Below are 27,279 nucleotides of genomic sequence, written 5' to 3' on the forward strand. Positions count from 1 at the left end.
TCAAAAGACGTGTTTGAGCTGCTGCAGATGTTAAATCTGACCCTAACTGTTCGTTCTTCTTTAAAATTCAAACTTAATAATGAAGCAATATTTTTAACAGACTGTTCTCGTTTATATGACCTCCATGAAACAACAGGGTTAGAACACATTGTGACGAAGTAAGATGTTTGTTTTGTAGTCCATCTTCAGCACAATGTAGTTTCAACAGGCGGACATCCGGTGTCACATTGTTACAGAAAGACGAGTGTAAGGCTGTTCCAATTCTCAGCACCGCTCCTCTCTTTTCCTGAGTCCTCAGCAGTTGTCCTCCCCCGATGTCATTTTCATCGAGGCCAAGGAAAAGAGTTTAGGAAAAGGAGATGGACTCCACTAGGGCATGTGACGTATTTCCGTTTCCAAATACTACCGCTTGGACGTTTCCGGTATGTTTGTTTATCTATCGCGACTTTTGAAATAACACTCCACGGGGTTACGTTATGAGTCACGTGACCGCACAGCAACAAATCACAGCGGAGCCGGGTAAAAGGGGGCGGAGCAAAGTGTGTGCGCAGGAGAGGAGTCGAGCAGAGAGAGCTGGTTTTTCATGAAACGGGAGTAAAGTAGTGAACTTACAGGAACATATACCACTACCAACGTTGGGAACGATATCTGCATCGATCTGCACACCCTTGTCTCCTGGATCCTAGCTGGGATCAGCCTGAACCACGTGGATCTCTGCTCCATGATCTGTTTCTTAAGACGTCCAGCTTCATCACGGAGTTTCTCTCGGTTTGTGGGCTCATCTAAAGGTAAGCACCGAGCTAACTTTAATGCAGGTTCAGTTTATGTTGATTTTAGCTCTGTTAAGAATAATAGATTGCTTGGTATACACTGGAGTTAGACATACTGTAGAGTTTGTGATTGCTTGCAACATGATAATATGGCGGTTGCTAGGGGGAAAGAATACATAAAGAAAAAAAGTCTTGGAATATGAACAAAAGGATGGGTGCAGGGCAGGAGAACAACCAACCCCCACCCCCAGGACATGAAGCCACAGGTACAAGCCTGGGGGAGCGCAACCCCAGGGTGAGAGTAGTGGAAGCTTGCTGAGAAGGGGCCAAAGGGCTTTGGAGCGTGATGTCACAGGGGTGGGCGTGGAAAGGATTTTGGCCTGATGCGCCATTTTCCGGGGCAAAGCTCAAGACAGAGGGTCGAAAGCACATGGATAACATCAGCTATGGTTTGTTCTTGCTGTGTGGTCGGCTGCAAGGTTCGATCGCCCGACCGGCAAGAGAATAAGCTTGAAAATGGTTTAGCTTTTCATTCTTTCCCAACCTGGAAGCAACACGAGGCAGCTCGTGTAATGGATGTTACTGCGTCTAGACTGGATAGCAGCTGTGAGACGAGCTAATATCCAGTTCTCTTCCATCTCCAAATATCTGTTGGTGTACTACAGACATTTTCATTCCAGTAAGTTCTAAATATATTCATATCACTCTTTATAGCATTTTAGTTTTATTTTCGATGCGCTCTGAGGTCATAGCAAATTAGAACAAACATCCTAGTGAGGGATTTTGCAGAACTACCTTCTATTCATACAGTTGCTAATTATTTGGCATTATTGCAGGCAAACCAGCCTGTGTAATGGATGAAACACATTGTGACTGGGTTCCAGCGCTACACAAGGGACCTGCTTCAAACATACCACCATGCCAATCAGATTACGTCTTCTATGTGAGGGTGAACAGTGTGGTAGTAAAACCAGGGGAAAATGAAACTTGCTCCTGTTAAATATTCTAAAGTCTTTGCTGTATAAATAGCGGTAATTTTTCAAGAGATACAGTAAATTATTTGTTGACAACAGTGACTGAATTTCCTGAATCTTATATTTAAGGCTACAAATATTGACATGAGCTACTGAAAAATCTTCGCCGGAGAATCCGGTAATAAGTACAGGGTCAGACATTTGCAGACCGATCGATCTCAACAGCTACAAATGACAACATTGCTGAAGTCTAAATATTAATTCCAGCGTTCTGTGACCTCGGTTTAACAATTACTTTGTCATATTTCAGGACGGCAATATCACCTCTGTCTCTGGCCGCTCTCAGCTGTGGTAACAGTTCTTTCCTCTTCTTCCTGATGGACTCTGAAAAATCCTTGTTGATTTAAAGATTGGTACCTTTCAGTTTTTTGGCAGATGAGAGAATTAATTGTTTATCTTTAAATCTTTGTAGTCTGACCACAATCTGCCTGGCTCGTCCATTTTCCTTGTATGGACCGACTCTGTGAGCGTGTTCAATTTGAATGCTGTCACTATCCAGCCCCAGCTTGTTCTTCAGCATGTGTCGGACTTTCTTCTCTGATCCTTCCCACGTTTCTGCTTTTTCATCTATTAATCCATCCACCACAATGTTGTTCCTTCTCGATTGATTTTCTAATTAATCCATCTTGGTTGTTAATTCTCTGTGTTCCTCGCGTATGCTGCTGACTGCCGATTCAAACTCTTTTAGTTTGCTTTTAATGCACCTCTCTTCAGTTTGCAGCTCGGTGACAACCCCATCCGTGAATTGCAGGCTGGATTTAACATCCTGTATGTTATGATTTAATGTTGTCAGTGTTTTGTTTTATGTCATGTTTAAGGATTTGTTCTCGTTTCCTGTTTTATTGTGAAGGTCTGCGTCTCATGTGAGTGTGTTCAGTTTTACCTCTGTCTCGTCTTGTTGATTATTCCCAGCTGTGTTCCCCACCTGTGTGTAATTTCCCTGTGTGTATTTAAGTCGCGTCCTCTGTCTTTTTTTTTTGGCTGGCCCGTCTGTGTATCCACCATGTCTCATCCGTGTGTTTTCCCTGCTGCCCAACCGTCATCTGTTTTCTGCTGGCTGTTATTTGTGTTCAGGTTTGTGTTTCTGTTCAGGGTCAGTAGTTTAGTTTTTCCCAGTATAGTTTAGTTCTCCGTTCACCATTTTGTCCATCTCTTTTGTTGTGTTTGCCTTAGTGGCACCAGCCATTTTTTTAGCCAACCTGGTTGTCCAGTTTAAGATAAAGCCTCTTCTCATCCCACAATCCGGTATCCATCTTCTTTTATGTTGCGGCTATGAGCCGGGTCGTAACAGAATTGGGGACTCGTCCGGGATACATTCGTCTTCGCTGGAGGGTCCGAGGGACCGCTTCAGCATTCGTCCGTCTCCGCTGGAGGGTCCGAGGGACCGCTTCAGCATTCGTCCGTCTTCGCTGGAGGGTCCGAGGGACCGCTTCAGCATTCTGTTTCAGCTGGAGGGTCCGAGGGGCCTGTCCAGCCTTCATTCGTCTCCACTGGAGGGGTCCAAGGGGCCTGTCCAGCCAACATTCGTCTTCGCTGGAGGGTCCGAGGGCCTGTCCAGCCTTCGTCCGTCTCCGCCGGAGGGTCCGAGGGACCGCTTCAGCATTCGTCCGTCTCCGCCGGAGGGTCCGAGGGACCGCTTCAGCATTCGTCCGTCTCCGCTGGAGGGTCCGAGGGCCTGTCCAGCCTTCGTCCGTCTCCGCCGGAGGGTCCGATGGACCGCTTCAGCATTCGTCCGTCTCCGCCGGAGGGTCCGAGGGACCGCTTCAGCATTCGTCCGTCTCCGCCGGAGGGTCCGAGGGGCCTGTCCAGCCTTCGTCCGTCTCCGCCGGAGGGTCGAGGGACCGCTTCAGCATTCGTCCGTCTCCGCCGGAGGTCCGAGGACCGCTTCAGCATTCGTCCGTCTCCGCTGGAGGGTCCGAGGGGCCTGTCCAGCCTTCGTCCGTCTTCGCTGGAGGGTCCGGAGGACCGCTTCAGCATTCCGTCTGCCTGCAGAATAGCGGCCAGTGCCTTGTGCGCTGGTCCTCCAGGACTACAGCATTCATGGCTCTCTAGGTCATGAATCAAACATTTTCATTTGGGGTTAAATGTTTGATTTTTGGGTGGGGGGAAATGTTATGATTTAATGTTGTCAGTGTTTTGTTTTATGTCATGTTTAAGGATTTGTTCTCGTTTCCTGTTTTATTGTGAAGGTCTGCGTCTCATGTGAGTGTGTTCAGTTTTACCTGTCTCGTCTTGTTGATTATTCCCAGCTGTGTTCCCCACCTGTGTGTAATTTCCCTGTGTGTATTTAAGTCGCGTCCTCTGTCTTTTTTTTTTGGCTGGCCCGTCTGTGTATCCACAATGTCTCATCCGTGTGTTTTCCCTGCTGCCCAACCGTCATCTGTTTTCTGCTGGCTGTTATTCGTGTTCAGGTTTGTGTTTCTGTTCAGGGTCAGTAGTTTAGTTTTTCCCAGTATAGTTTAGTTCTCCGTTCACCATTTTGTCCATCTCTTTTGTTGTGTTTGCCTTAGTGGCACCAGCCATTTTTTTAGCCAACCTGGTTGTCCAGTTTAAGATAAAGCCTCTTCTCATCCCACAATCCGGTATCCATCTTCTTTTATGTTGCGGCTATGAGCCGGGTCGTAACAGAATGGGGGGCTCGTCCGGGATTTGAACCCGGGACCTCTCGCACCCCAAGCGAGAATCATATGCCTAGACCAAGCTTGGTCACGAAGGTTGCTGATCCGACACGGTCGACCAAGTCATCCATTGATGGGAGAAGAAAAGAGGGTTCCTGTTAGTATTTTGCGGGACACTGGTGCAAAACAGTCGCTCATTCGTGAGGGTGTCTTACCGTTCTCAGCTCAATCTTATTGTGGTGCTGATGTGTTAGCCTGGGGAGTTAGAATGTGTGTAATGCGTGTGCCTTTGCACTTTGTGCAGCTCTCGTCTCAGTTTGTGTCGGGTGAGGTTAAACTTGGTGTGCGACCCCAGTTACCGGCTGCAGGCATTGACATCATCCTTGGAAACGATTTAGCTGGCTGCAAAGTTTTTCCGTTGCCTGAGGTAGTTGAAACACCACTTGCAGACACTAGTGCTTTTGATCTTGCCGCACCGAACTCTGTTCCTTTGTTTCCTGTGTGTGCTGTGACACGTGCGCAGGCACGCAAACATGGAGACTTGGTGGATCTTAGCGACTCTTTCTTAAGTGATTCAGATCCAACAAGCTTGCCACCCGAATGTGAAAGTACCCCTGTGTCAGTAGAGCTTCAGCCTGATGAGAAAGCTCTGACACTCCCAGTAGAAAAAAACAAACTTATAGAAGCCCAGAAAAATGATGAGAGCTTGTCATCTTGTTGGGCTTCTGTGACAGAGCCTAAGTGTGGGAAATCTGCGTCTTACCTCATTGAGGATGGGGTGCTGATGCGCTACTGGACACCCAGTTCTGGCTGCACACATGAGGGAGTGCAGCAAATTGTTGTTCCACAGTCATTCCGTTCCCAGGTCCTAAGTTTAGCACATGACCACATCATGTCCGGTCACTTGGGAATCACAAAAACATACAACCGTGTCCTCCGTTACTTCTTCTGGCCTGGTCTCAAATCTGATGTAGCAAAATTCTGCCGCTCGTGCCATGCATGTCAGCTTGCCGGTAAACCAAATCAGGTGATTCCGGCAGCTCCGTTAAAACCCATCCCAGTCGTTGGGGAACCATTTGAGCATGTCATTGTTGACTGTGTTGGTCCTCTTCCAAAAACAAAGTCCGGAAACCAATACCTCCTCACCATGATGTGTACTGCCACCCGTTATCCTGAGGCCATTCCGTTGCGCTCATTAAAAACACGTGGGATTGTGAAAGCACTTGTTAAGTTCTTTTCTACCTTTGGACTGCCTAAACGCATCCAAACAGATCAGGGCACAAATTTTATGTCTAAAATCTTTGCCCAGGTCATGACAGAGCTCGGTGTCACCCATCACACTTCTAGCGCGTATCACCCAGAGAGTCAGGGTGCATTAGAAAGGTTCCACCAAACTCTGAAAAACATGCTTCGCAAATTTTGCACTGAGTCAAGCCGTGAGTGGGATGAGGGGTTGCCACTACTGTTGTTCGCCGTCAGAGAGACATGCCAGGAGTCTTTGGGGTTCAGTCCAGCTGATTTAGTTTTTGGCCACACGGTGCGCGGTCCACTACGTCTTTTGAAAGAGAAATTTCTCTCAGATACGCATCGTCCAAAAGAAAACATTCTGGACTATGTTAGTTTGTTTAAAGAGAGGCTGCATAATGCCTGCAATTTTGCTCGTGACGCGCTAGCAAAGGCTCAGGTCAGAATGAAAACCCATTTTGATAGAAAGTCTGTAGCACGGATGTTCCAGTCAGGTGATCGCGTGTTGGTTTTCTTGCCTGTCGTTGGTTCTCCCCTGCAGGCAAAGTTTTCCGGTCCGTATGTCATTGAGCGCAAACTAAGTGAAACCGATTATGTTGTGTTAACCCCTGATCGTAAGAAGAAAAGTCACGTCTGTCACATCAACATGCTGTAGGAGTACATTGATCGTGAACGCTCTAGTCTGTCACCTGCTGTGTCACCTATTGTGTCAGTGTCCGTCTCTCAACCCTTATATAGTCCCTGCGATGATGGGTTGGATGACAGGCACAGCTCTGTTTCTGGTGCGCGTCTTAGGAACTCTGAAATCTTGGCTGACTTGGATGTCTATTTAGCACATCTGTCTGATCCCGCCAAATCTGATGTGCGTGAGCTCATTAAAAATTACCCAACTCTGTTTGGTGATATCCCCACTCAAACGCATGTACTAAGTCACGATATTGATGTGGGTGATCACAAGCCCATAAAGCAACATGCATACAGAGTAAATCCCACTAAGCGTGCCATAATGCAGCAAGAAGTCCAGTATCTTCTTGACCATGGTTTTGCTCTTCCCAGTAATAGCTCTTGGAGCTCACCATCACTTCTCGTCCCAAAACCCGATCAAACCTCCCGTTTCTGTAATGACTTCCGAAAAGTAAATGCTGTTACAAAACCAGACTCTTTCCCACTCCCACGCATGGATGACTTGGTCGACCGTGTCGGATCAGCAACCTTCGTGACCAAGCTTGACCTCCTAAAGGGATACTGGCAGGTTCCGTTAACTGACCGTGCATCCAAAATCAGTGCCTTTGTTACGCCTGACCATTTTTTGCAGTATACCGTCATGCCGTTCGGATTAAGAAATGCCCCAGCCACCTTCCAGCGACTGATGAACACTGTGTTACATGGAGTCAGAAATTGTGAAGTATATCTGGATGATATAGTGGCCTATTCATCCACTTGGACTGAACACCTCAAAACCCTTAGCGAAATATTTGACCGCCTGCGTGATGCCTCCCTGACACTAAACTTGGCTAAATGTGAGTTTGGAAAAGCTGTGGTAACCTACCTAGGCAAGCAAGTAGGACAGGGTCGAGTCCTCCCTGTTGCCGCAAAAGTGCAGGCAATAGTAGACTTCCCAGCTCCTCAAACGCGTCGCGAGCTGCGTCGTTTTTTTAGGCATGGCCGGTTACTACCGCAGTTTCTGCAAAAACTTCTCTGAGGTAGTAGCCCCGTTAACCAGCCTTGCCAGTCCAAAGTCACCATTCGTGTGGTCAGAGACATGTCAGTTTGCCTTTGAAGCTGCCAAGGCTCTCCTCTGCAGTGCTCCTGTACTTGCCGCCCCGGACTTTACACATCCCTTCAAGCTCGAGGTAGATGCCAGTGCTTTGGGGGCTGGTGCAGTGCTCCTGCAGGAGGATGAACATGGCCTTGACCATCCCGTCTGTTTCTTTTCAAAAAAATTCATAAAACACCAGCTACATTACAGCACGATTGAAAAGGAGGCTTTAGCCTTGCTGCTCGCCTTGCAGCATTTCGAAGTGTACCTTGGGTCCAATCCTCTTCCAACAATGGTATTTTCTGACCACAACCCCCTTGTGTTCTTATCTCGGATGCAGAACAGCAACCAACGCCTCATGCGCTGGTCTTTACTCCTCCAAGACTTTAACATTGAAATCCGTTACAAGAAGGGCTTAGATAATGTCATGGCTGACGCGCTGTCTAGATCATGAATCAAACTTTCTGTTCAGGATGGAATGTTTGTTCTTGGTTTGGGGGGTATGTTATGATTCAGTGTTATGGATATTTTTTGTACTGTGTTTTTTTTGGTCTGCCACACCAGAGGGTGGCATAGTTTGTGTCCTGTGTTATTGCTGCTATGTGAGTTCCAGGTGGAGGCTGACCATTGGTGGAGGACTGGGAGAGGCCGGCTATAAATGAGGACCCTTCTCAACTGACACGCCCCCGCCTACTTCCTGTTCCCAACGAACTGTGCATGTGGCTGCGTGTGAATTTGTATTCTGGAAGCTTTTTCCGTGTTGTAAATAGTGTTGTATATAGATGTAAATAGTTGTCAATATTTAATTTTACTCGGTAGCTGTAGGGGTGAGAAGCCATTTTTCTTTGGGAACCTTTTCTCCTGTTTTTGGTTAGGGAGGCAGGTAAGACACCTGTAATTTTCTTTTGGGGTTTTCGGTGAAGGTAAGCCAGCTGCATTTCATTTCTAGAGTTTTTGGTTTGTTGTTTTGGCCATGCTCACCCTGATGCCCGCTACCTTTTGGGCCTTAATAAACTGACTGGCCGTTGTGAAATCCGTGGCAGTTGTCTTTTTGGTTCGTCTTCCTTGAGAGCAGGGAGTGTGGGGGCAGTTCTCCTTATTCTTATTTTCCTTATGTTGCACGCCGGGTTTCCCTGGGCTGGGGTGTAACATGTACATCCCTTAGAATGCTGTCCAACCGTTTGTTAGTTCCATCCACGATTAATTGGACAAATGTCTTAAAGTTAACTTGCTGTTGCTGAATCAGATCTTTGTAAAACTCCCGTTGCTGTTCCAGCATAGCGTTCAGCGTGCTAACACTGACATTGCTGTCATCCTCTGCCGGTAGCGCCTTAACGGCCTATGGGGACATATCGACCAGATCGTTTTCCCCACCCGTGAAGATCGCTTCGTGTAGTCACCGCCTGGACGAGGAAGAGGGCTTTAGATCGTCAGGGTTAGAGATTACTGTTGTGCTTGACTGCGGTGTGGTGAGAACCACTGGTACGGCTTCGGTATTAGATCAATAATGGTCTGTTTATGTTTTGATCAAGAGCCTTTTTTTGGGCAGCTGAAGAGGAGAGGTCTTTCTTATGGCCAACCTCTGGCTGTAACTTGGTCATACTACCCAGCAAAACCCAGTATGCAGGTTCATCTGTAACAGTCCTTGTGCCACAGATCCGCACTGTTGCTTCTACATCAGACAGAAGAGCAGCGACATGGCTGCAGGTCTCCGCGATTCCGACCATCCAAGTGCAGTGGGCAGTAGTGATGGTAAATTTGATTCTTTTAACTGAATCGAGTTTTAATGAGTCACTCACCAAAGTGAATCGGGTTTCTTGAGTCATCTGAGTCAGTTGACCAGAGAGTGCAAAAATGTATATTTTGACTCAAAATTAATTTGTTTATCTTTTAATGTAAATCCTACTGCTAAGATGAATGATTGTAAAAGAAAACAACTATTTTCTTTAGAGCAAAAAAGAACAAAAAAATTCTAAAGGGAAAATTTATAAATTTTTATTTTATTTGTATTTTTTTTTAAATGTGTCAAATATATATTTTCTCATCTAAATGTCCACTGAGCTGTGAGCCAGGGGGCGATGAAGTGCCTTAACATTGGTTGCCAACCAAGAAGAAGAAGAAGCTGTGAGCCAGGAGGGAGGGGGTGAATCAGTGGGCGTTTATCAATATGCGTACTTGTGCGTACTTGCGTTCTTGTGTACTCGTGATACGTCATCAGTCGGAGACCAAGTACTGTTCCAATTCGAAGTACGCATCACGCCGAGAATGCGAAAAAGTCCCGGATGTGTTCTCGATCCGCCCGTTTTATCGAGCATGCATCGGTGTAGACTTGGGACAGCTATATATCCCAGAATGCATTTCGTCCAAAACTCAACAGCGGACTCCCGGCACATCGTCCCCCCCCTCCCCGCTCGCGGTCTTCTCACTACTCAGGTTAAAGAAACCCCAGCAGCTGTCTATAGTATTGAGTGTCCACTAGAATAGAAATAAAAGCGTTCTAACATCTCACCTGCTTGTTTTTATTAAGGTATGTACATGTATGTACATGTACACTATTTTTATTAATAGAGGTTTCACTACTGAGGTTAAAAATGATATATAAGTCACTTAGATCACTTCTAAATGTTAATGTTTGGTTTATTTCAGTGTTTTATTTGTTCCTGAGTAAACCGGTTTGGCTGTGATTAAAGTTAAGCTTCATAACATGTTACTCACAGTTAAATTAGGAGGGGACGGCAGTAAAAACTCCGGACCTGTGACATCATCACGTACGCTGGTGTTCCGACTGTACAAATCACGAGTCCGTGCTCGCGTACTTGAGAATTGAGAAACGGCCCACGAGTCCGTGCTCGCGTTCTCGGCGAGTACGTACTCGCGTACTTGGGCATTGATAAACAGCCAGTGAGTGATTCTTAACAGGAAGGGAGGGGGTGAGTCAGTGATTCGTTCAACTCGTTTGAGCTGTGAGCCAGGCGGCAGGGGGTGAGTGATTCGCCTTACGCTATGATTCAGCACAGCGAGGGGGTGAGTGAGTCAGTGATTCGTTCAACTCGTTTGAGCTGTGAGCCAGTAGGGAGGGGGTGAGTGATTCGCCTTACGCTATGATTCAGCACAGCGAGGGGGTGAGTGAGTCAGTGATTCGTTCAACTCGTTTGAACTGTGAGCCAGGAGGGAGGGGGTGAGTGATTCGCCTTACGCTATGAGTCAGCACAGCGAGGGAGGGGGTGAGTACCTCAAATGTGCTGTTAGCATGCTAGCTGAGCGATGCTACTGTGAACCGAGGAGCTATTGTCTTGATGTGAGCTTCTACTCAGGGTTTTTTCTTCCAGTTCAGAGCAGGAATGTTTTTGTTAATAAACTGGCTGTTGTTTATTTCCCCACAATTTTAATTATAAGCTAGATATATTTCTACTAATGGAATTAGTTTGCTAACAGCAACAGGGATGAGTCAGTGAGTCAGTTGCGCTTGTGAATCATGATTCACGAGTCAGTAAAGTGATTCTCGAGTATTGAACGATTCGTTCACGAATCGAACATCACTAATGGGCAGCTTCAATCTTCCCTGTGATGCTCACAGTGACCTATGGCTGCAATGCTGGTTCATTCAGTCATTGAGAGTGCAGTAGCTGAAATGCACACAGACAAAGTTAATTTAAAGACAAAAACTAATGAGCCAAGCCTGACACAAATATGTTTTATCTACTTTATCATAAATGTAACAAAGTGTTTAGAAAGTTAGCACATTTAAGACCTACCATAGAACCAAGTCTGCCCTAGCTTATCTTTATGTTTTTACATGCTGTAGTGCCATTTGTGGGAGCATTTCAAGTTTCTATATATCAATACAACCGTTATAGCCCAAATTTTAATAATATGTATGCATATGTATGCATTAGGTCCATAGTAACTACATAAATTGGAAAAACTTGTAGTGCAATAAACTACAAAAAATTGATGATCTTTTTGTTTTATTTTTTACATATATTTTTAGTTAAAAAAAATTTAAGAGGTGTATCCCTCAAAACTGTAAATACAAGAGTTTCCAACCACGAGAAATTTATTTTGAGTGTCTTCATAGTTTTATTTTTGAGATACACTAATTTTTATATACTACAGGAAAAATGAAAATAAATAGTTTATTTTGATGCATTATAATATTTCCAACAGTGTAATTTGAGTTCTAAGCATCCCAGAAACGATACAGAAAAGCATAAAGTCAAACATGACTTTTAAAAACATCAACATTGGCTTATAAGGCCCTTTCGCGAAAATAACGTCACTTCCGGTTTCGGGCAGGTAATGGCGGACATGCAACAATTCGCGCTGACGTATATGCCAACGTAGGAAGTGTTATGAACATCGGCAAAGCGTGTTTCTGGAATATTATGATTTTGTTGCTGCAAGTGCTTCTTATGCAATTTTTGCAAAGCTATATGTGGAAGGAAACCGTGACCTAGGACAAGCTAATGGCATAAGATGTATGTACAACTCTTCCGGTTTCACATGCAAAAAAAATATTGCACTGCCATACGTGGTTCCAGTTCTACAGGGATTTAAAAATAGTTAGGTAAAATGGAGTGTGCCTGCTCCGACCAGTTGTAAAGGGTTTATTATATATTTTATGTAATAATTTATAAAATTTGGGTTAGAAATGATAGAGGACAAATGGCACGATAGACACTTTTCTATCGTCCACACGATATATATCGTCATATCGCCCAGCACTAACAACTTGTACTTGCTGACTCTTTTGAGCTACTTTTAAGCATTTTTCTTGTAGTCGCCGTTATAACACAGTGTGTTTGTTTTTATTCATTGCGGCGTGACGTCAACTCCAAAGCCCTATAGAGAGAGTAGTGGAAGCCTACTGCGAAGGGTGCCAAAGGGCTACGTTTGCTTGCTTGTTCAATTATTTCCATCGTGCTTTGACTGCGGCTGTAACCAGACCTATTCCAGCAAGATTTGTAAAAAGTGTTTTGACAGACACACAAAGCCGGACAACTTTTGCTATGAGTCTAAGAAGCTTAGAGAGAAAGTGATTGGACTTCTCGTGTGGCTAGGTGCTGTTGAGGTTCACTTTCTCTTGACTTCACCGACTCTTTTGATATCCCAGCTGGAGAAGAAGGGTCAGATGAGGCTGAAGTATTTTTCATCAAAACTGAGACCGCAGGACTGTAAAAACGTGATTGTTGGGCTTCATTTCTGTACTGAACAGTCGTTTTAAGATTAGCTAGTAAATGACCATTAGCTAATGTTGTTCATGAGACTAAAGTCATCTCATGTTGGTAATGTAAATATTATACTGCCAGTATTAAAGTTATTATTATATTAATCATTATTAGTTATTACAGCATTGAACTTGAACTCTGTGTCAAATACTGACCTTCAGTAAAGATTCAAGTTGAATTTATTTATGTCCTATCACCTTAAATCTTCACTCAAAGACAGTGTATATATAGATGTATCATATATAAGATACAAATATTGTTATTTCATTTTGTTGGCATTACTAAATTTGGCTAAATGCTTACATATATTTGTAACAAGAAAATGTACAAATTGTGATAACTGTTTCTGATCAAATGAAGAGTAGAATGATAGCATTAACTGACTTTCTTGTTGTGTTTGTGGATATATTACTGACTTTAATTATCCATAAATTCATCGCATTCTCTGTAAGATTAAGGTCAACTGTGGAACAGAATATATTTTAAAGTCAAGGCTTAAGATTAAGAAAAGACTACGTCTGCATGGCCCACAAGCTCATGTGACCTTAGGACGTCACTGTCATCTTCCTGCTCCTGAAAATATATACATACAACCACCCTTTTTTCTTGCCTGGGTGGAGTAGGTGGAATCTAATGAGGTGCTTCAGGTGCAGGGCTCGCAAAATCGCTAGCCCGACATCCCGGGGCTAGCGATTTTTCCAGTTGGGCTACCAGAATCTATCCCTGCCCTGCCCGTCGGGCTATCATAGGAAGGAAAAATATGTCAATGCTTTTGCATTCTTTCGGAAATGTAGCTGGGTAAATATGTCACTGGCATCGGTGAGCCACTGTCAATATGTGACTAGGGCTGCTCAATTAATCGAATTTTAATCTAAATTACGATCTGGGCTTTCAACGATCATTAAAAATGACTGAGCCGATTATTAGCACCTCCCTCGTGCTTTACTCTCGCGCTGCTCCATGCAGCAAAACGAGCGCACCTCTCTGCGTTTCGAACACGCGGCACAACAATTAAGAGGAGCTAACAGAGTGAAGCTCGGAAAGCTAAGCAGAAGTTATTTGGAGAGGAGAGTGACTGTCGTTGGTTGAAAAGAGAGGTAAAAAACAACCCATCAGTGGTGTGGAAAAATTATGGGTTCGCGGAGTCAGACGTGGATCAAGTAGACATAGTGTGTAAACTTTGGTGTCGTAGCTGCACCACAGAGCGACATGGCAAATTTCACTAAACATAGATGTTTACATTTTTTATATATACATTATTTTTTATATTGCAAACATTTGCACTGTTATCAGTATTTGCACTCTATTTTGTACTATTTTTGACAATCTTTAAAGCCGTTATTCAATACTTGTTATTGTTAAACAAATATCATCAAATAATGGAGATCTCAATTTCAGTCAAAATAATCGTGATTGTCATTTTTGCCATAATCGAGCAGCCCTATATGTGACATATTGAAATCGCATTTGAATTTGCGCTTGTTTTTTGCTTTCACTTTGCAATCGTGCGAACTGTGTATAGAGAGCGACAGTACTGATTGGTGAGTGACGATAATTTGCGCACCAATTCCTCTGACATCGTCTTATCAATCGTTAGTTTACTATGCAAACATGACAAGTGAAATCTCCCGCAGGAAGCTTAAACATGTGATAGGTTGATCGCGCAGAGAATTGCTGAGCGTTATGTGAGTGCGTGTGTAAAGGCAGCAGGATATATATTTGTGAAAAGATTTTGTTTATTATTCAAATATGCTTTGCTTGTAACTGTGTAAACTCTGAATGATGACTCACCCTGATAAAACATGAAACCTTGCCTATGCTTATCAAATGCCTGTGAAGACAAGTTCCTGTGCAAAAAGCAAAGGAAAATGCCACTTAAGCAGACGTTTAGTATAGTACGGACAGAATGTTTAGTAAGATATGCATTTGTCAGTTAAGCATTATATTCTGAGAACAGGCGGAGACTGCCTCCGTCTGTTGTGTAACCTACGTGCCTATATAACCTGCAATAAAGAAGAGTACTGTGTGACTCTCTCTCTCTTTAGAGAGTTCACCCATGTACATATGATTTTTTATATTGTCTCACTGTGTCTCTGTTTTACTTTGGCAGCTTTCTATTTGGGAAATTTTCCCCTGACATTTCTTGGTCCTTCGAAACCGGATGAGACAGCCTATTTAAAGCAGCTCTCACAGAAAGCACCTCACCAGGTCCCGTCGGTACGAGAAGCCCACGTTGCAACGTTTTACAAGCGGTCCGCACCGTCGGGGGCTGATCAGGTGCATCTGAAGAAACCAGCGCCAAGGTAGGACAGACCACTTTAAGATAATAAAGGTTTGCGCAAAAACGAAAACGAAACTTAAGACTCGTCCAAGACAGACTGGAAGCATTAAGCTCGTCCTGAGGACTGGTAGTCAGCTCGCCCGCAGAGGGTTGGAAGCAGTAAAATAAATATTGAGCTCGTCTAAGAATGATTGGTAGCTCCCCGAAAGGGTAAAAATAGACTCGCCTGTAAGACGGAATTGGTAGTCCTGCGTGGACTCATTCCGCAGTTTAAAAGGCTGGAAGCACTACGCTCGCTTTAAGGAAGCTGGTAGCGTGAACGCGCGTTAAAACTGTCTGTCTTTTATTGTTTTTTTGGTGGAATAAGTTGATTTCTACAGCACAATAAGGAGGCTGAACTATTCCACTGATTTGTTTACTGTCGGTTGCTGAAGTACTGGTGAATCGAGAAGAAGGTCGTGTTTTATCACATAAAGTTGACACCGCTTTTGAGAATAGCTCAAAAGTAGAAGGGCGTGTCAGCCACCTCTCTCTGTTCTCGTGCCAGCGAAAGCGCCGCAGGTGTGTGTGTGTATTACTAAGCGCTAAATACATAAAGAACTATCGAATAAAATAAATCAAAATTAAATATGGGAAATAAATCAACAAAACCCGAATTGACTGCAGATGAACAATGGTTAGAGAAAAAATGCCCTGGTGCAGGACAGATAAGCGCAAATAGGTGGAGAAATCCCAAAAAAACAAACTGCACCGCCTGGGAGGAGAACTGTAGCCCTGGCCAAATACAGCAATTAAGTAAATGCCTACACGCAGAGATAGAAAAGACTAGTGGCAAAAAGAAAGTCCTGCGCATGTTCGAATACGTAAGTTTCTTTGTACCATGGCAGGAGGAAAGTAAAAAGCGTGAAGAGAAAAGAAACAAAAAGCAAAATAAACAAAGCGAAAAGCCACCTACCGAAACCACCAATCCTCCTCCTTGTCAACCACCTCCCTCAGCCCCAAGTCCCCCTGATACTGAGCAACCATACCCCCCAAATCCTTATCCCCCTGTTTCAAAAAATCCCTTTGTGAAACCACAAGACCCTTATGTCTCAGCGAGACAACAACTGAACCTAATGACCCGCAAAGACCCACCGCCATGGCCTCCAGGCCCGTTAGGGCAATTTCCGTTAATTCAGGCGCCAAACCCAAATTTTGGGCGAATAACCGGAGAGCCCCCACAAGCGCCAGGTAGGGCACTCCCCAGGGATAGACATCCCTTCACATATACGTTTCAACCGTGGTCGGCCGAAGACAGAAAAAACGTATTAAAAGACGTGCCCCCTTTAAATGAAGGACACCAACAGTGGAGAGATGCAGTAGAATTAATCCGCTCCAGTTGGATGCTAAATGGCCAAGAAATGCTACAGGTCCTACAGGACCTATTAGGCCTCAAATTGGCCCGAGTCCTCGGAAATTACACAGGCCTAAGACAAGATGGCACCATGTTCCCAGCAGGGGACCCAGACCTAGCTACTGCTCTAAATGAGGTATATGAGAGAATTAGAACAACATTAGCGCCTAGGCCAGATTACAGAAAAATAGGAGAAACAAAGCAAAAAGAAAACGAGTCTGCCTCTGACTTCCTAGACAGACTACGACCAGTCTTCAGACAAAACTCAGGGTTAGATTACGAGGAAGGCCCAGAGAGACCTTATCAACAGCAGTTAAAAAACGCATTCCTAAATGGCCTTCTTCCCTCAATCAGAGCTCATGTAGAAAAACACTGGGTAACAATGAACATGGGCAACCTCGCGGATGCTCTGCAATATGCAGAACACGCCACTCGAGTCTTAAAGAAAAAGAAGAAGGGAGGGGTGTTTACTGTAGACCCAGAAACAGGGTTCATAGCCTTTGCAGGTGGATATCAGGGACCCAGGCGTGGACAGGGGCAGAAGAACAACAAAGTAAGGAAGAGAAATGCAGGCTACAAAGGGGATAGGAGAGAGAGAGAGGACAGAGATAATCGTTGCTATAACTGTGGGAAAGAAGGGCACTTTGCCAGAGGTTGCAGATACAAAAATGACAATCAGGATAAGTGGCTAGCACGAGAAGAGGGAGAAACTGAAATCTTCAATATAGAACAGTTGCCCCTAGGATCTGAACACAAACCCACAGCAACCATCCATGTAAACGGTCAACCAATGACTATGCTTTGTGATACTGGAGCATGCAAAACAGTATTAAACAAAAAGCCCAAAAACTTAAAGTATTCAAATGATACCCTGATAGTCAAATCTGCATCAGGACACACCAGTGTGAAATCATTAACAGAAAGTTTAACACTGGAGCACAAAGACAGCGGCAGGAGCTGTAAAAACCAATGTATATATGATCCATCCTGCCCAGTCAACCTTTTGGGGAGAGATGCTCTAGGAAAACTTAAAATAGGAGTAGTTCCAGGGCCAGAAGGAATGTATGCAAAAACAATGCTGTGCGAGGGACTAGACCCTCAAGTTAACGAGTTGGTAGTGCATGAAGGAGAAGGTGTACCCAGTTACTACTGGACACTGGACCTACCCCCATTAGAACCTTTGCAAAACATAGCTAACCGCTACCTACCAGGCCACTCTAGAAAGTTAAACTTCTCTGAGTACCACAACACCCTGAGATTCAAACAAAGTCCAGGTCCTGACCGCAGTTATGATCAGCAAGTACACCGTCTAGGTCCACAAAAAACTCACCCTGCAACATCTGTACTGGAAAACAAAGAAATAGTTTTGAGCAACCAACTGCCGCGTGATTCTCTCCCAGTCTCTTCCAGGTCCTGCTCACAACACCCACAGCATGCAAGATTGCTGAACGACCCTCGTGGATTCATCAAAGCCACACAAAGAAGTTTGAACCAATCCAAGACCCACCAACATCTCCTTAAAGTGAGTGATAAGTTTAGACTCTGGTCCTCCCCAACCTCTAGTGTTCGCTCGGTGGGGGGTAGGGTGATCAGTGGCAACACTCGTGATCCCACTCCTCTGGCTGAGGTCTACTCATTAGAGGCTACGGGTGTGTCTGGTGGTCGAGAAGAGGAGAACACTCGCAGGAATGGAGATGCTAGACAAAGAACCCAAGATTCCACTGAGGGAGAAAGGAGAGATGGACATAGACGACGTCAATATTGGACAACAGGATGCCAGCTGACAACAGTCACAACCCTGAAGAAGACCGAAGATCTATACCTATGCTACCACAAAACCAGTTTTTCCTCTGCAGTATGGATCCCACTAAACTCATTCCACATTGGAGGCCGTCGAGGTGACAAGTGGAACGAATATGACTGGTACCTGTCAAGCACGGACTGGGACCAAGGCTAGGACACAGTCTTCACCTACACTGGCAACGACTGGACCGTAAGAGCCCTGATCAACAGGCTGATAGCAACTGCCATTACACCAGACCCTGTCAGCCCAAGAGAAACTATGACGTTATTGGAACACACTGACACTGACACAGACACTGATGATGATGAAGCTGATTCAAGTGAAGAGAACAGCCTGTAAATAAAAAGAAAATAAAAACCCCTGTTAACAATGATGCAACAGTTAAAAATGCGCTGCAAGAAATCATGCACAGATAATAAACCAATGGTGTTTTAACTAGTGTGAAAGTTAAACAACAGGAGGGAAATGTGAAAAGATTTTGTTTATTATTCAAATATGCTTTGCTTGTAACTGTGTAAACTCTGAATGACGACTCACCCTGATAAAACATGAAACCTTGCCTATGCTTATCAAATGCCTGTGAAGACAAGTTCCTGTGCAAAAAGCAAAGGAAAATGCCACTTAAGCAGACGTTTAGTATAGTACGGACAGAATGTTTAGTAAGATATGCATTTGTCAGTTAAGCATTATATTCTGAGAACAGGCGGAGACTGCCTCCGTCTGCTGTGTAACCTACGTGCCTATATAACCTGCAATAAAGAAGAGTACTGTGTGACTCTCTCTCTCTTTAGAGAGTTCAACCATGTACATATGATTTTTTATATTGTCTCACTGTGTCTCTGTTTTACTTTGGCAGCTTTCTATTTGGGAAATTTTCCCCTGACAATATTTTAGTTCTGCTGAGCCAAATAAGACCGGTCAGGGTGAAGAAGTGACAGCCAAAGAAAAGCTTACCACAAAACGGAAAAGTTATGACAAATCAGACTATAAGGCAAAAAGAAAGTGCAGCTTTATGGTTTCATGGACAAAAGAATTTCTGTGGCTGGAATATGACAAGCTAAATAACCAGGGGTGCACATAAGTGGTCCGCAGGTGCGCATTCACTGTCAAAATAAAAGACGCGCACAAGATAAGAAGCTGCAACGTGTGTTTCATAGGTATTGTTGTCACTGAGGAGTAGGGCTGTTCGATATAACGATATATATCGGATGACGATATAAAAACGTCTATCGTTTCATTTTACGCTATCGTTTGTTTCGTGGTGTCGCAAAACAAACTGTTTACGGCAATATTTTTTCATAATTTTGATGGTCACTGTAGTGGCTATATTAATTTCCTAAAGTTCTCTCTTTCTCTCATATTTAATATAACCACACTACGGACGGACAAGCGCTTGTTTTTATGCCTGTTCGTTAGCAACAACGACGGTAAAAGCACGGTGTGTCCGCTTGTTTATTTTCCACATAAACCTTTCACAATAAAGCTCAAGATCCTGTTGAGACTTTTCAAAATAAACTGAATCACATGAAAGATGCAGAGTATTAACGGATGAGAAGCAAAAAAGAGCCGTCAGGTGCTAAAAAATAAACCTTAGACTCAAACGTTAGAACAGGCTTTTCTCCGCAGCACGCTGTGTAATAAATACTCACAAAGAAAACGGCGGCCATTACAACTTATGTCTAAAAATGTATCGTTTCATGCATCGGTTACAACACTCGACTCCAGGTACGCGACGCCCAGCTGGAAACACTTCACGCAAGTCGAGCTGCCCGAGATTCACAGAATTTACAGGACATGTTACATTTTTGTAATTTATATCGTTATATCGACGATAGATGTCTTAATATCGGGATATGAGATTTTGGTCATATCGCACAGCCCTACTGAGGAGTTTAGTCATGTTTATTTGCTCTGCTTTTTTTATCAGGAATAAAATGCATATACTTTTTGTGTCACAGCTGAGTAACAGGAGAAGAGTCTGGTGGAGCAACAAAGGAACAATTTCAGCCATTTGGACTCAGCTCAACCACTACAGAGGAAACAATGACTTCAACGCAAAAGGTGAGAAAAATGTCACTGTTACACTGTTATTGAAACTGTGTACTCAGCTGGTTGGTTTTTAACAACATGTTAACAGCAGCATTATCTTTTCCATCCCGGGCTCCTCCATATACACGGAATCTAAATTCACAACCAAAAAACTCAGAGGTTACAAGAAGATACAAACATAATTTTTTACCGACACACATTAAAAAAAAAAATATCAAAAATTGAACTCACATTTTTTTTATGAGTAAAATATCTTCTCCACTTATCAATATTTCTTCAATATGTATTTTCATTACGACTGTCATTGTAGCACATCATTGAAATGTGATACTATCAACAGAAACTGATGGTAACACACCTACAATGTGTTTGTTGACATGTTTCATTCCACTAATAGAGGGAGTTTCAGTTTGTTCCATGACTGCATTTCACTCACTGTCTCTGTTTGTATCTCTGTCACTGCAGGACCAACATGGAGCGAGAAGTCAGCGCTCTCAGGAGGCCGACAAACCTCACAGAAGAAAGGGAGAGAAAACCTTCAGCTGTGATGAGTGTGGAAAGTCTTTTACCCGGGCTGAAAGCTTAAAAACACACCAATTCCTCCACAGTGGATTTAAACCTTACAGCTGTGAGTTGTGTGGAAAGTCTTTTACCCAGGCTGTAGGCTTACAAAGACACCGACTCATCCACAGTGGAGTTAAACCTTACAGCTGTGAGTTGTGTGGAAAATCTTTTACCGAGTCTGGAGCCTTAAAAAAACACCAACTCATCCACAGTGGAGTTAAACCGTACAGCTGTGATGAGTGTGGGAAGTATTTTACCCGGGCTGAAAGCTTAAAAACACACCAATTCCTCCACAGTGGAGTTAAACCTTACAGCTGTGACTTGTGTGGAAAGTCTTTTACCCGGGCTGAAAGCTTAAAAACACACCAATTCCTCCACAGTGGATTTAAACCTTACAGCTGTGAGTTGTGTGGAAAGTCTTTTACCCAGGCTGTAGGCTTACAAAGACACCGACTCATCCACAGTGGAGTTAAACCTTACAGCTGTGAGTTGTGTGGAAAGTCTTTTACCGAGACTGGAGCCTTAAAAAAACACCAACTCATCCACAGTGGAGTTAAAACTTACAGCTGTGATGAGTGTGGGAAGGATTTTACCCGGACTGGACATTTAAAAACACACCAACTCATCCACAGTGGAGTTAAACCGTACAGTTGTGATGAGTGTGGGAAGTATTTTACCCGGGGTGGAGACTTAAAAAGACACCAACTCATCCACAGTGGATTTAAACCTTACAGCTGTGAGTTGTGTGGAAAGTCTTTTACCCAGTCTGGAAGCTTAAACAAACACCAACTCATCCACAGTGGAGTTAAACCTTACACCTGTGACTTGTGTGGAAAGTCTTTTACCGAGTCTGGAGGTTTAAAAAAACACCAGCTCATTCACAGTGGAGTTAAAGCACACTACTGTGACTTGTGTGGTAAAGCTTTTGCTCAAAGTCAACACTTACAGAGGCATCTAGTTACCCACTCTGGAATTAAGGCGTACAGCTGCAACTTTTGTGGAAAAAGTTTCCGTGAAAAACGCTACCGAAATATTCACCTACGGATTCACACTGGAAATGATGTTTACTGCTGTGATCAGTGTGGAAAACTGTTTACAACAGATGCACAGTTAAAACAACACATGTTTAGCCACACTGAGGAGAGACCTTACAAATGTGACCTGTGTGAGAAGACTTTTAAATCTCCACATAAGCTTAATAAACACCAACAGATCCACACAAGAAAGTAACTCTACAAGTGCAGTTAATGTGAGGTATGTATTTATCTTTTTATCCTGTATTTTTAACCTGATTGTTTTGAACAAGTCTCATCAGTAAACTTATGGAGTCGTTTTCGCCCAGTAATCTGAGTGTTATAATGTAAACAGTAAAATGTAATTGGACGTTGGCAGAGATGCTCTTTGTTTCAGGCAACATTCAGGATAAAAATAAAAAAAGCAGAGCAACACAGATGGATCCAGTTCTCAACCCTGTTGTCACTGTGGGGGTGGGAAAGAGTTTCTCTGTGACCTTTGTGAAAAAACTTCCAATCATCAACGGGACCTAAAACCACATCAACGTAGACACACTGGAGACAAAATGAACTACTGCAAAGAATGTGGGAGAGGCTTCCACACACCAAGTACATTAAAAATACATGAACTCTTCCACAGTGGGGTAAAAAAGCACATCTGTGACCAGTGTGTGTCATGCTTCACCACTGCATGTGAGCTTAAAGAAAAAGCATAAATGAATCCACACAGAAGAGACACCATACAAGTACAGACACTGTGACAAAAGCTTCTCACAATCAGGTTATCGTAACAAACATGAACGTACACACATGGAAGTGAACTTCAGCTGTGACCAGTGTGACAAGAGCTTCAGGAATCTCAGTCCATACTCCGAACACAAACGATCCCACACTGTAAATAAACTGTTTCACTGTTACCAATGTGCAAAAAACATTCACTTCATTATCTGCTCTGTGCAAACATCAGCCTGATCATGCAGGACTGAAATCACTGGATCACAATGAATCTGAAGAGAGAGAAAGATCCTCTTCTGGTTTCAGGGTCAGACTTAAAAACCTTGAGATCAGGCTCCACAGAGTTCAGATTGAATCTCCTGTAAAGAGTGTCAGCTGATGTCACACTTGGATCTGATGAGGTAGCTCTGATTTCAGGACCTGCAGTGAATAATCCTGAATGTTGCATTTAGGAAGTTGCATGTATAGATATGCATATCAAGTTTATGTTTTTTCCTTTGAGGGATTTTAATTCTCTAAAATGTTTTCTGTTACATTTTAATCTTTGTTCCCTTAGGACACAGTAGTGTTTAGTAGTTGTACTTGTTACTGTATTATTAAAGTTATAGGAATGTCTTTTCTTTCTCTTTTTTTAAAACCAAACTGGTATTCTATCAAAAATCACATATGGATATGTAAATCATTTCTTTTATTTGAACTTTTTTAGCTTTTCCAAAATTAACTTGTTTTTTTATGTATTCGTTGCATTTTTCACCTCAGTTAAATTTCAATTCTTCATTCATATTTAATATTTTGCTGTGGTAAAATCTTCTCTTAAATCCTTTTTCTCCCAAAACTGCAAATTATTACACAGCAGTTGCTCTTAAAACTTCCAAAATGAACTAAATCTGTCCACCAGCTTTGAAACAAGAGCTGCTGTGACTTTGTGTCCAGAAAAAAGAAACTCAAGCTGAACTGGTTTTGGGCTGTACTTCCATGTAATACCATTTTTTTTTTTTTTAACCAGAAGATGGAACAGTGAGGCTGTGTAACCTTAATTCAATTAGGGAAGGAACACAATATTCACAGTGGCAGCAAAGAACTGTTAAAAGTTAAAAACAGCAACACACATCAGGACCATTTTAAAGATCACAGGTGACTACTTTTAGTTAATTCAAATCCTATTAAACATCTATTTTTGGCTCCTCCTTTCACTTTAGTGTATTTACTGTATCCTTTGTTTGTCCACATTGTTTTTTAATGAATTCATTTTGATCCACATGTTCTGTGGTTGTTTTCCTGTTGATCTGAAGTTTGTATTATGAAATCCTGATAATGTTAAAGCGTTAGTTATATTTGATGAACTCTGTGTAAAGTTTATCTTATTAAACGGTTTGATGTGAAAAATAAAGAAATGGTCTCAGAACAAGTAGTTTGAGCCATGATTTCAGATTCAAACTAATTTAAGTGTTTTTAGTGGTACATGTGGAGGTTTATCAGAGGAGGAGACTTGGCTGTTCTCGGCACGGTTCATGCAGCTCATTAAAAACCCTGAAATGAATTTAAGGAAAAGATGTTTGATTTTTCTTAAAAACAAGATGTGTGCATGAAGTTTTCACACAGTGTTTAAGATGCATTGTGATTAACATCTCACACATTCCAATAAAGCAGATGTTCCTGCATTGCAACAGTAGTTTGCAGATGTGTTCATTCCCCCGACCATCTGCAAGACTCTCATGCAGCACCAATTTGAAACGCAGCCTGGTGTGAAAGTGTGTTCATGGCCCTACAGGTTGCCTGAGCACAAGAGACAAATTGTGCAAAAGGAATTGGCTGAAATGGTGAAAATGCTATTGTCATAGGATGAAATGAGGATTTGCTCCTCAGTGTTTGGTCTCCTATGCTTATCTGGTTGCCATATGATTTGTCCCAGCTGTTGAGAGGGGCCGGTTGACTTTAAGGTGCTTCCAGGTAATTAAGAAGTGAGCGCAGGGTTTTATACGGTTCTGTGATGATTGTCACAAAGTGAAGGTCTCATGGTTTGATGCTTGACCTGACTGAATAAGCACTGCTTGTTTTTATAAAGCAGGATTTAACTAATGCCTACTGGCAGATTCCTTAGTCTGCAGAGGTCAAAGACAAAAACGTTCTTCTCTACTATGTATGGTTCGTACCATTCGTCATACTTCTGTTATGCTTGTTTGAAGCCTCGGCCATTTTTCAGCACCTCCTGTAGCGATAGCTGTGTCCTCACACTGCATATGCTGTTTGCTACCTGGATGATGTTGTCATTAATATTGATACCTCGGTGGAGCATGTGAAGTGGGTGGTCACAGTCCCGAAAGTGTGTGGTTGGATGGAGGGACCTAGAGTATTTGGGTACCATTTGGGAGCTGGGCATGTGGATCCACACATAGATAAAACAGCAGCCATCGCATCCTGCCTTTGTCCCAATACAAAAAAGAACATCCTGATAATAATGAATTACAATATTCCCGACTACAAGTAATAAATGCATGAACGAGTTTTTGAGCATCACTCTGAGACAGGATATTTCTGATTTTAAAGATATTGCAGCAATGGAAGAAAGCAGTCTTAAATATTTGCTTTTTATTTCCATTAAAGGAGAAATCCTGGTCAAAATGACTCTAAGATTCCGTCCACATTCATGTGTGGGACAGGTCACACATTGCACCACATTAAATAAAATCAATAAGGCCTTAAAAGCCCTTTGCCATGGGCATATCGGGACAACACACATGAATATTAAAACCCCCAACAATACAAACACAATCATATTTTGGCATTTATTCAGTCAAGATGTCAGCAAAGTCCTTCACAAAGTACTTATTGTATTAAGTATTTAATTTTATATGTTATAGAAATGACAGATTTTTAAAACGAGGCAAATTATTGTGATTTTACAATTGCAGGATGATCTACTAACAGTGTGCTTTAATCTCTCTATGAAGAAGTCACTCCAGTTCAGTAAAACTCCGCTTGAGAGCAGCTGTGAACAGCTGACTGTTCAATGTGCTAAAGAACAGAATAATTATTTCCCATCAGACCATGAGCAACATTCAGGCATTTAACACAGTAACACTTTTATGTTTTACATATTCAGCAGAGAGAGTTAGCTGTGTGCACTATTAAAAAAATCAGAAGAGTAATTCATTTCAGCTTCATACAAACTATTATGGAGGAAAAATAAGTGGGGCTCACCTCAAAACAATCAGTATAAGGTCTGACTGGAGACTTTTAGGACAGTCTCTTCAGTAAATCTAGCAGCTCTTTAACATCAAAAGACGTGTTTGAGCTGCTGCAGATGTTAGTAAATCTGACCCTAACTGTTCGTTCTTCTTTAAAATGCAAACTTAATAATGAAGCAATATTTTTAACAGACTGTTCTCGTTTATATGACCTCCATGAAACAACAGGGTTAGAACACATTGTGGCGAAGTAGGATGTTTGTTTTGTAGTCCATCTTCAGCACAATGTAGTTTCAACAGGCGGACATCCGGTGTCACATTACATATTACAGAAAGACGAATGTAAGGCTGTTCCAATTCTCAGCACCGCTCCTCTCTTTTCCTGAGTCCTCAGCAGTTGTCCTCCCCCGATGAAGTTTTCATCGAGGCCAAGGAAAAGAGTTTGGAAAAGGAGATTGGCGCTACTTTTGAAATAACACTCCACGGTGTTACGTTGTGCAGCTGAGTCACGTGACCGCACAGCAACAAATCACAGCGGAGCCGGGTAAAAGGGGGCGGAGCAAAGTGTGTGTGCAGGAGAGGAGTCGAGCAGAGAGAGCTGCTTTTTCATGAAACGGGAGTAAAGTAGTGAACTTACAGGAACATATACCACTACCAACGTTTGGATCGATATCTGCATCGATCTGCACCCTTGTCTCCTGGATTGTAGCTGAGATTAGCGTGAACCACGTGGGTCTCTGCTCCCTGATCTGTTTCTTAAGACGTCCAGCTTCATCACGGAGTTTCTCTCGGTTTGTGGGCTCGTCTAAAGGTAAGCACCGAGCTAACTTTAATGCAGGTTCAGTTTATGTTGATTTTAGCTCTGTTGAGAATAACAGATAGCTTGGTATACACTGGAGTTAGACATACTGTAGAGTTTGTGATTGCTTGCAACATCATAATATGGCGGTTGCTAGGGGGAAAGAATACATAAAGAAGAATAGTCTTGGAATATGAACAAAAGGATGGGGTGCAGGGCAGGAGAAGAGCCAACCCCCACCCCCAGGACATGAAGAAAAGATTAGGGATGCACCGATACCGATACTGGTATCGGGTATCGGGGCCGATACTGTAAAATGTGTGCGTACTCGTACTCGTAAAAGTTAACCGATACTAATGGAGCCTGGATGGGAATTTGGGAGTAGATACTCATAATTCCCATGGACTTGAACGCCACGGTAACATAAGGTGTTCACAGTTATGTGATGTAACTGTACCCTGAATTTAATTTGCCCTGTAATATGTCACAAGGTAAATACAGGTAATTAGAGCAATCAAACTGTTATGTTAATCATAAAGTATTATTGTATGTTATGTAACTCTGAAGGGAGTTAAAATATTGTTCAGAGTTCTAATTTTCTGGAGGCCCGTGAAGGTAGCATAAAACGGGACCTGTGTATCTGTTGCAATGGAGGAGGAGAAGAGAACGGCATGGAGAGATGCACAAGGTTAGCTGAGCCAAAGTGAGAGACTCGGCTAGTTTTACTGAGGTTAACTAGCACAAAAGAGTGTGTGACTACAAAGCTAACCGTGTGGGAGCTTCGCAACAGAGTGTGGGT

At 43.0% G+C, this 27,279-nt stretch overlaps 3 protein-coding genes and 1 long non-coding RNA gene across 5 annotated transcripts in view; all 4 read left to right on the plus strand.

Annotated features, from left to right (window-relative positions):
* Nucleotides 1-27,279, plus strand: part of LOC102078817 (zinc finger protein 665) — a 1,047,781-nt gene that overhangs the window by 822,437 nt on the left and 198,065 nt on the right. The window lies entirely within an intron of this gene.
* LOC112846348 (uncharacterized) lies at nucleotides 45-20,673 on the plus strand. Its single transcript, XR_003219283.1, has 3 exons — nucleotides 45-788; nucleotides 20,091-20,193; nucleotides 20,647-20,673. It is a non-coding gene; the product is annotated as an uncharacterized LOC112846348 (long non-coding RNA).
* Nucleotides 15,424-18,517, plus strand: LOC112846299 (uncharacterized). Of its 2 annotated transcripts, none has more exons than XM_025905756.1 (2): nucleotides 15,424-16,324; nucleotides 16,661-18,517. In XM_025905756.1, exons 1-2 carry the CDS (start codon nucleotides 15,565-15,567, stop codon nucleotides 18,283-18,285), a joined length of 2,385 nt encoding a protein of 794 aa, XP_025761541.1. In that variant the 5' UTR covers nucleotides 15,424-15,564; the 3' UTR covers nucleotides 18,286-18,517. The 2 variants fall into 2 exon arrangements, with proteins under 2 accessions (XP_025761541.1, XP_025761542.1); XM_025905757.1 differs by having other exon boundaries at nucleotides 15,424-16,320; nucleotides 16,657-18,517.
* Nucleotides 20,716-22,631, plus strand: LOC112846313 (zinc finger protein 595-like; the record flags this gene model as incomplete). Its single annotated transcript, XM_025905824.1, has 1 exon — nucleotides 20,716-22,631. A coding segment is annotated over one exon (1,260 nt), but the record flags the coding sequence as incomplete, so codon positions are not given.

This window comes from Oreochromis niloticus, linkage group LG3 (assembly GCF_001858045.2).
Source record: "Oreochromis niloticus isolate F11D_XX linkage group LG3, O_niloticus_UMD_NMBU, whole genome shotgun sequence".
NCBI lineage: Eukaryota > Metazoa > Chordata > Actinopteri > Cichliformes > Cichlidae > Oreochromis > Oreochromis niloticus.

Excerpts from the sequence above, each read along its gene's own strand:
- LOC112846299 (XM_025905756.1), top strand. The coding sequence starts at position 15,565 with ATGGGAAATAAATCAACAAAACCCGAATTGACTGCAGATGAACAATGG. Across the intron at positions 16,325-16,660 it reads CCGCTCCAGTTGGATGCTAA|ATGGCCTTCTTCCCTCAATC; the intron begins ATGGCCAAGAAA and ends ACGCATTCCTAA.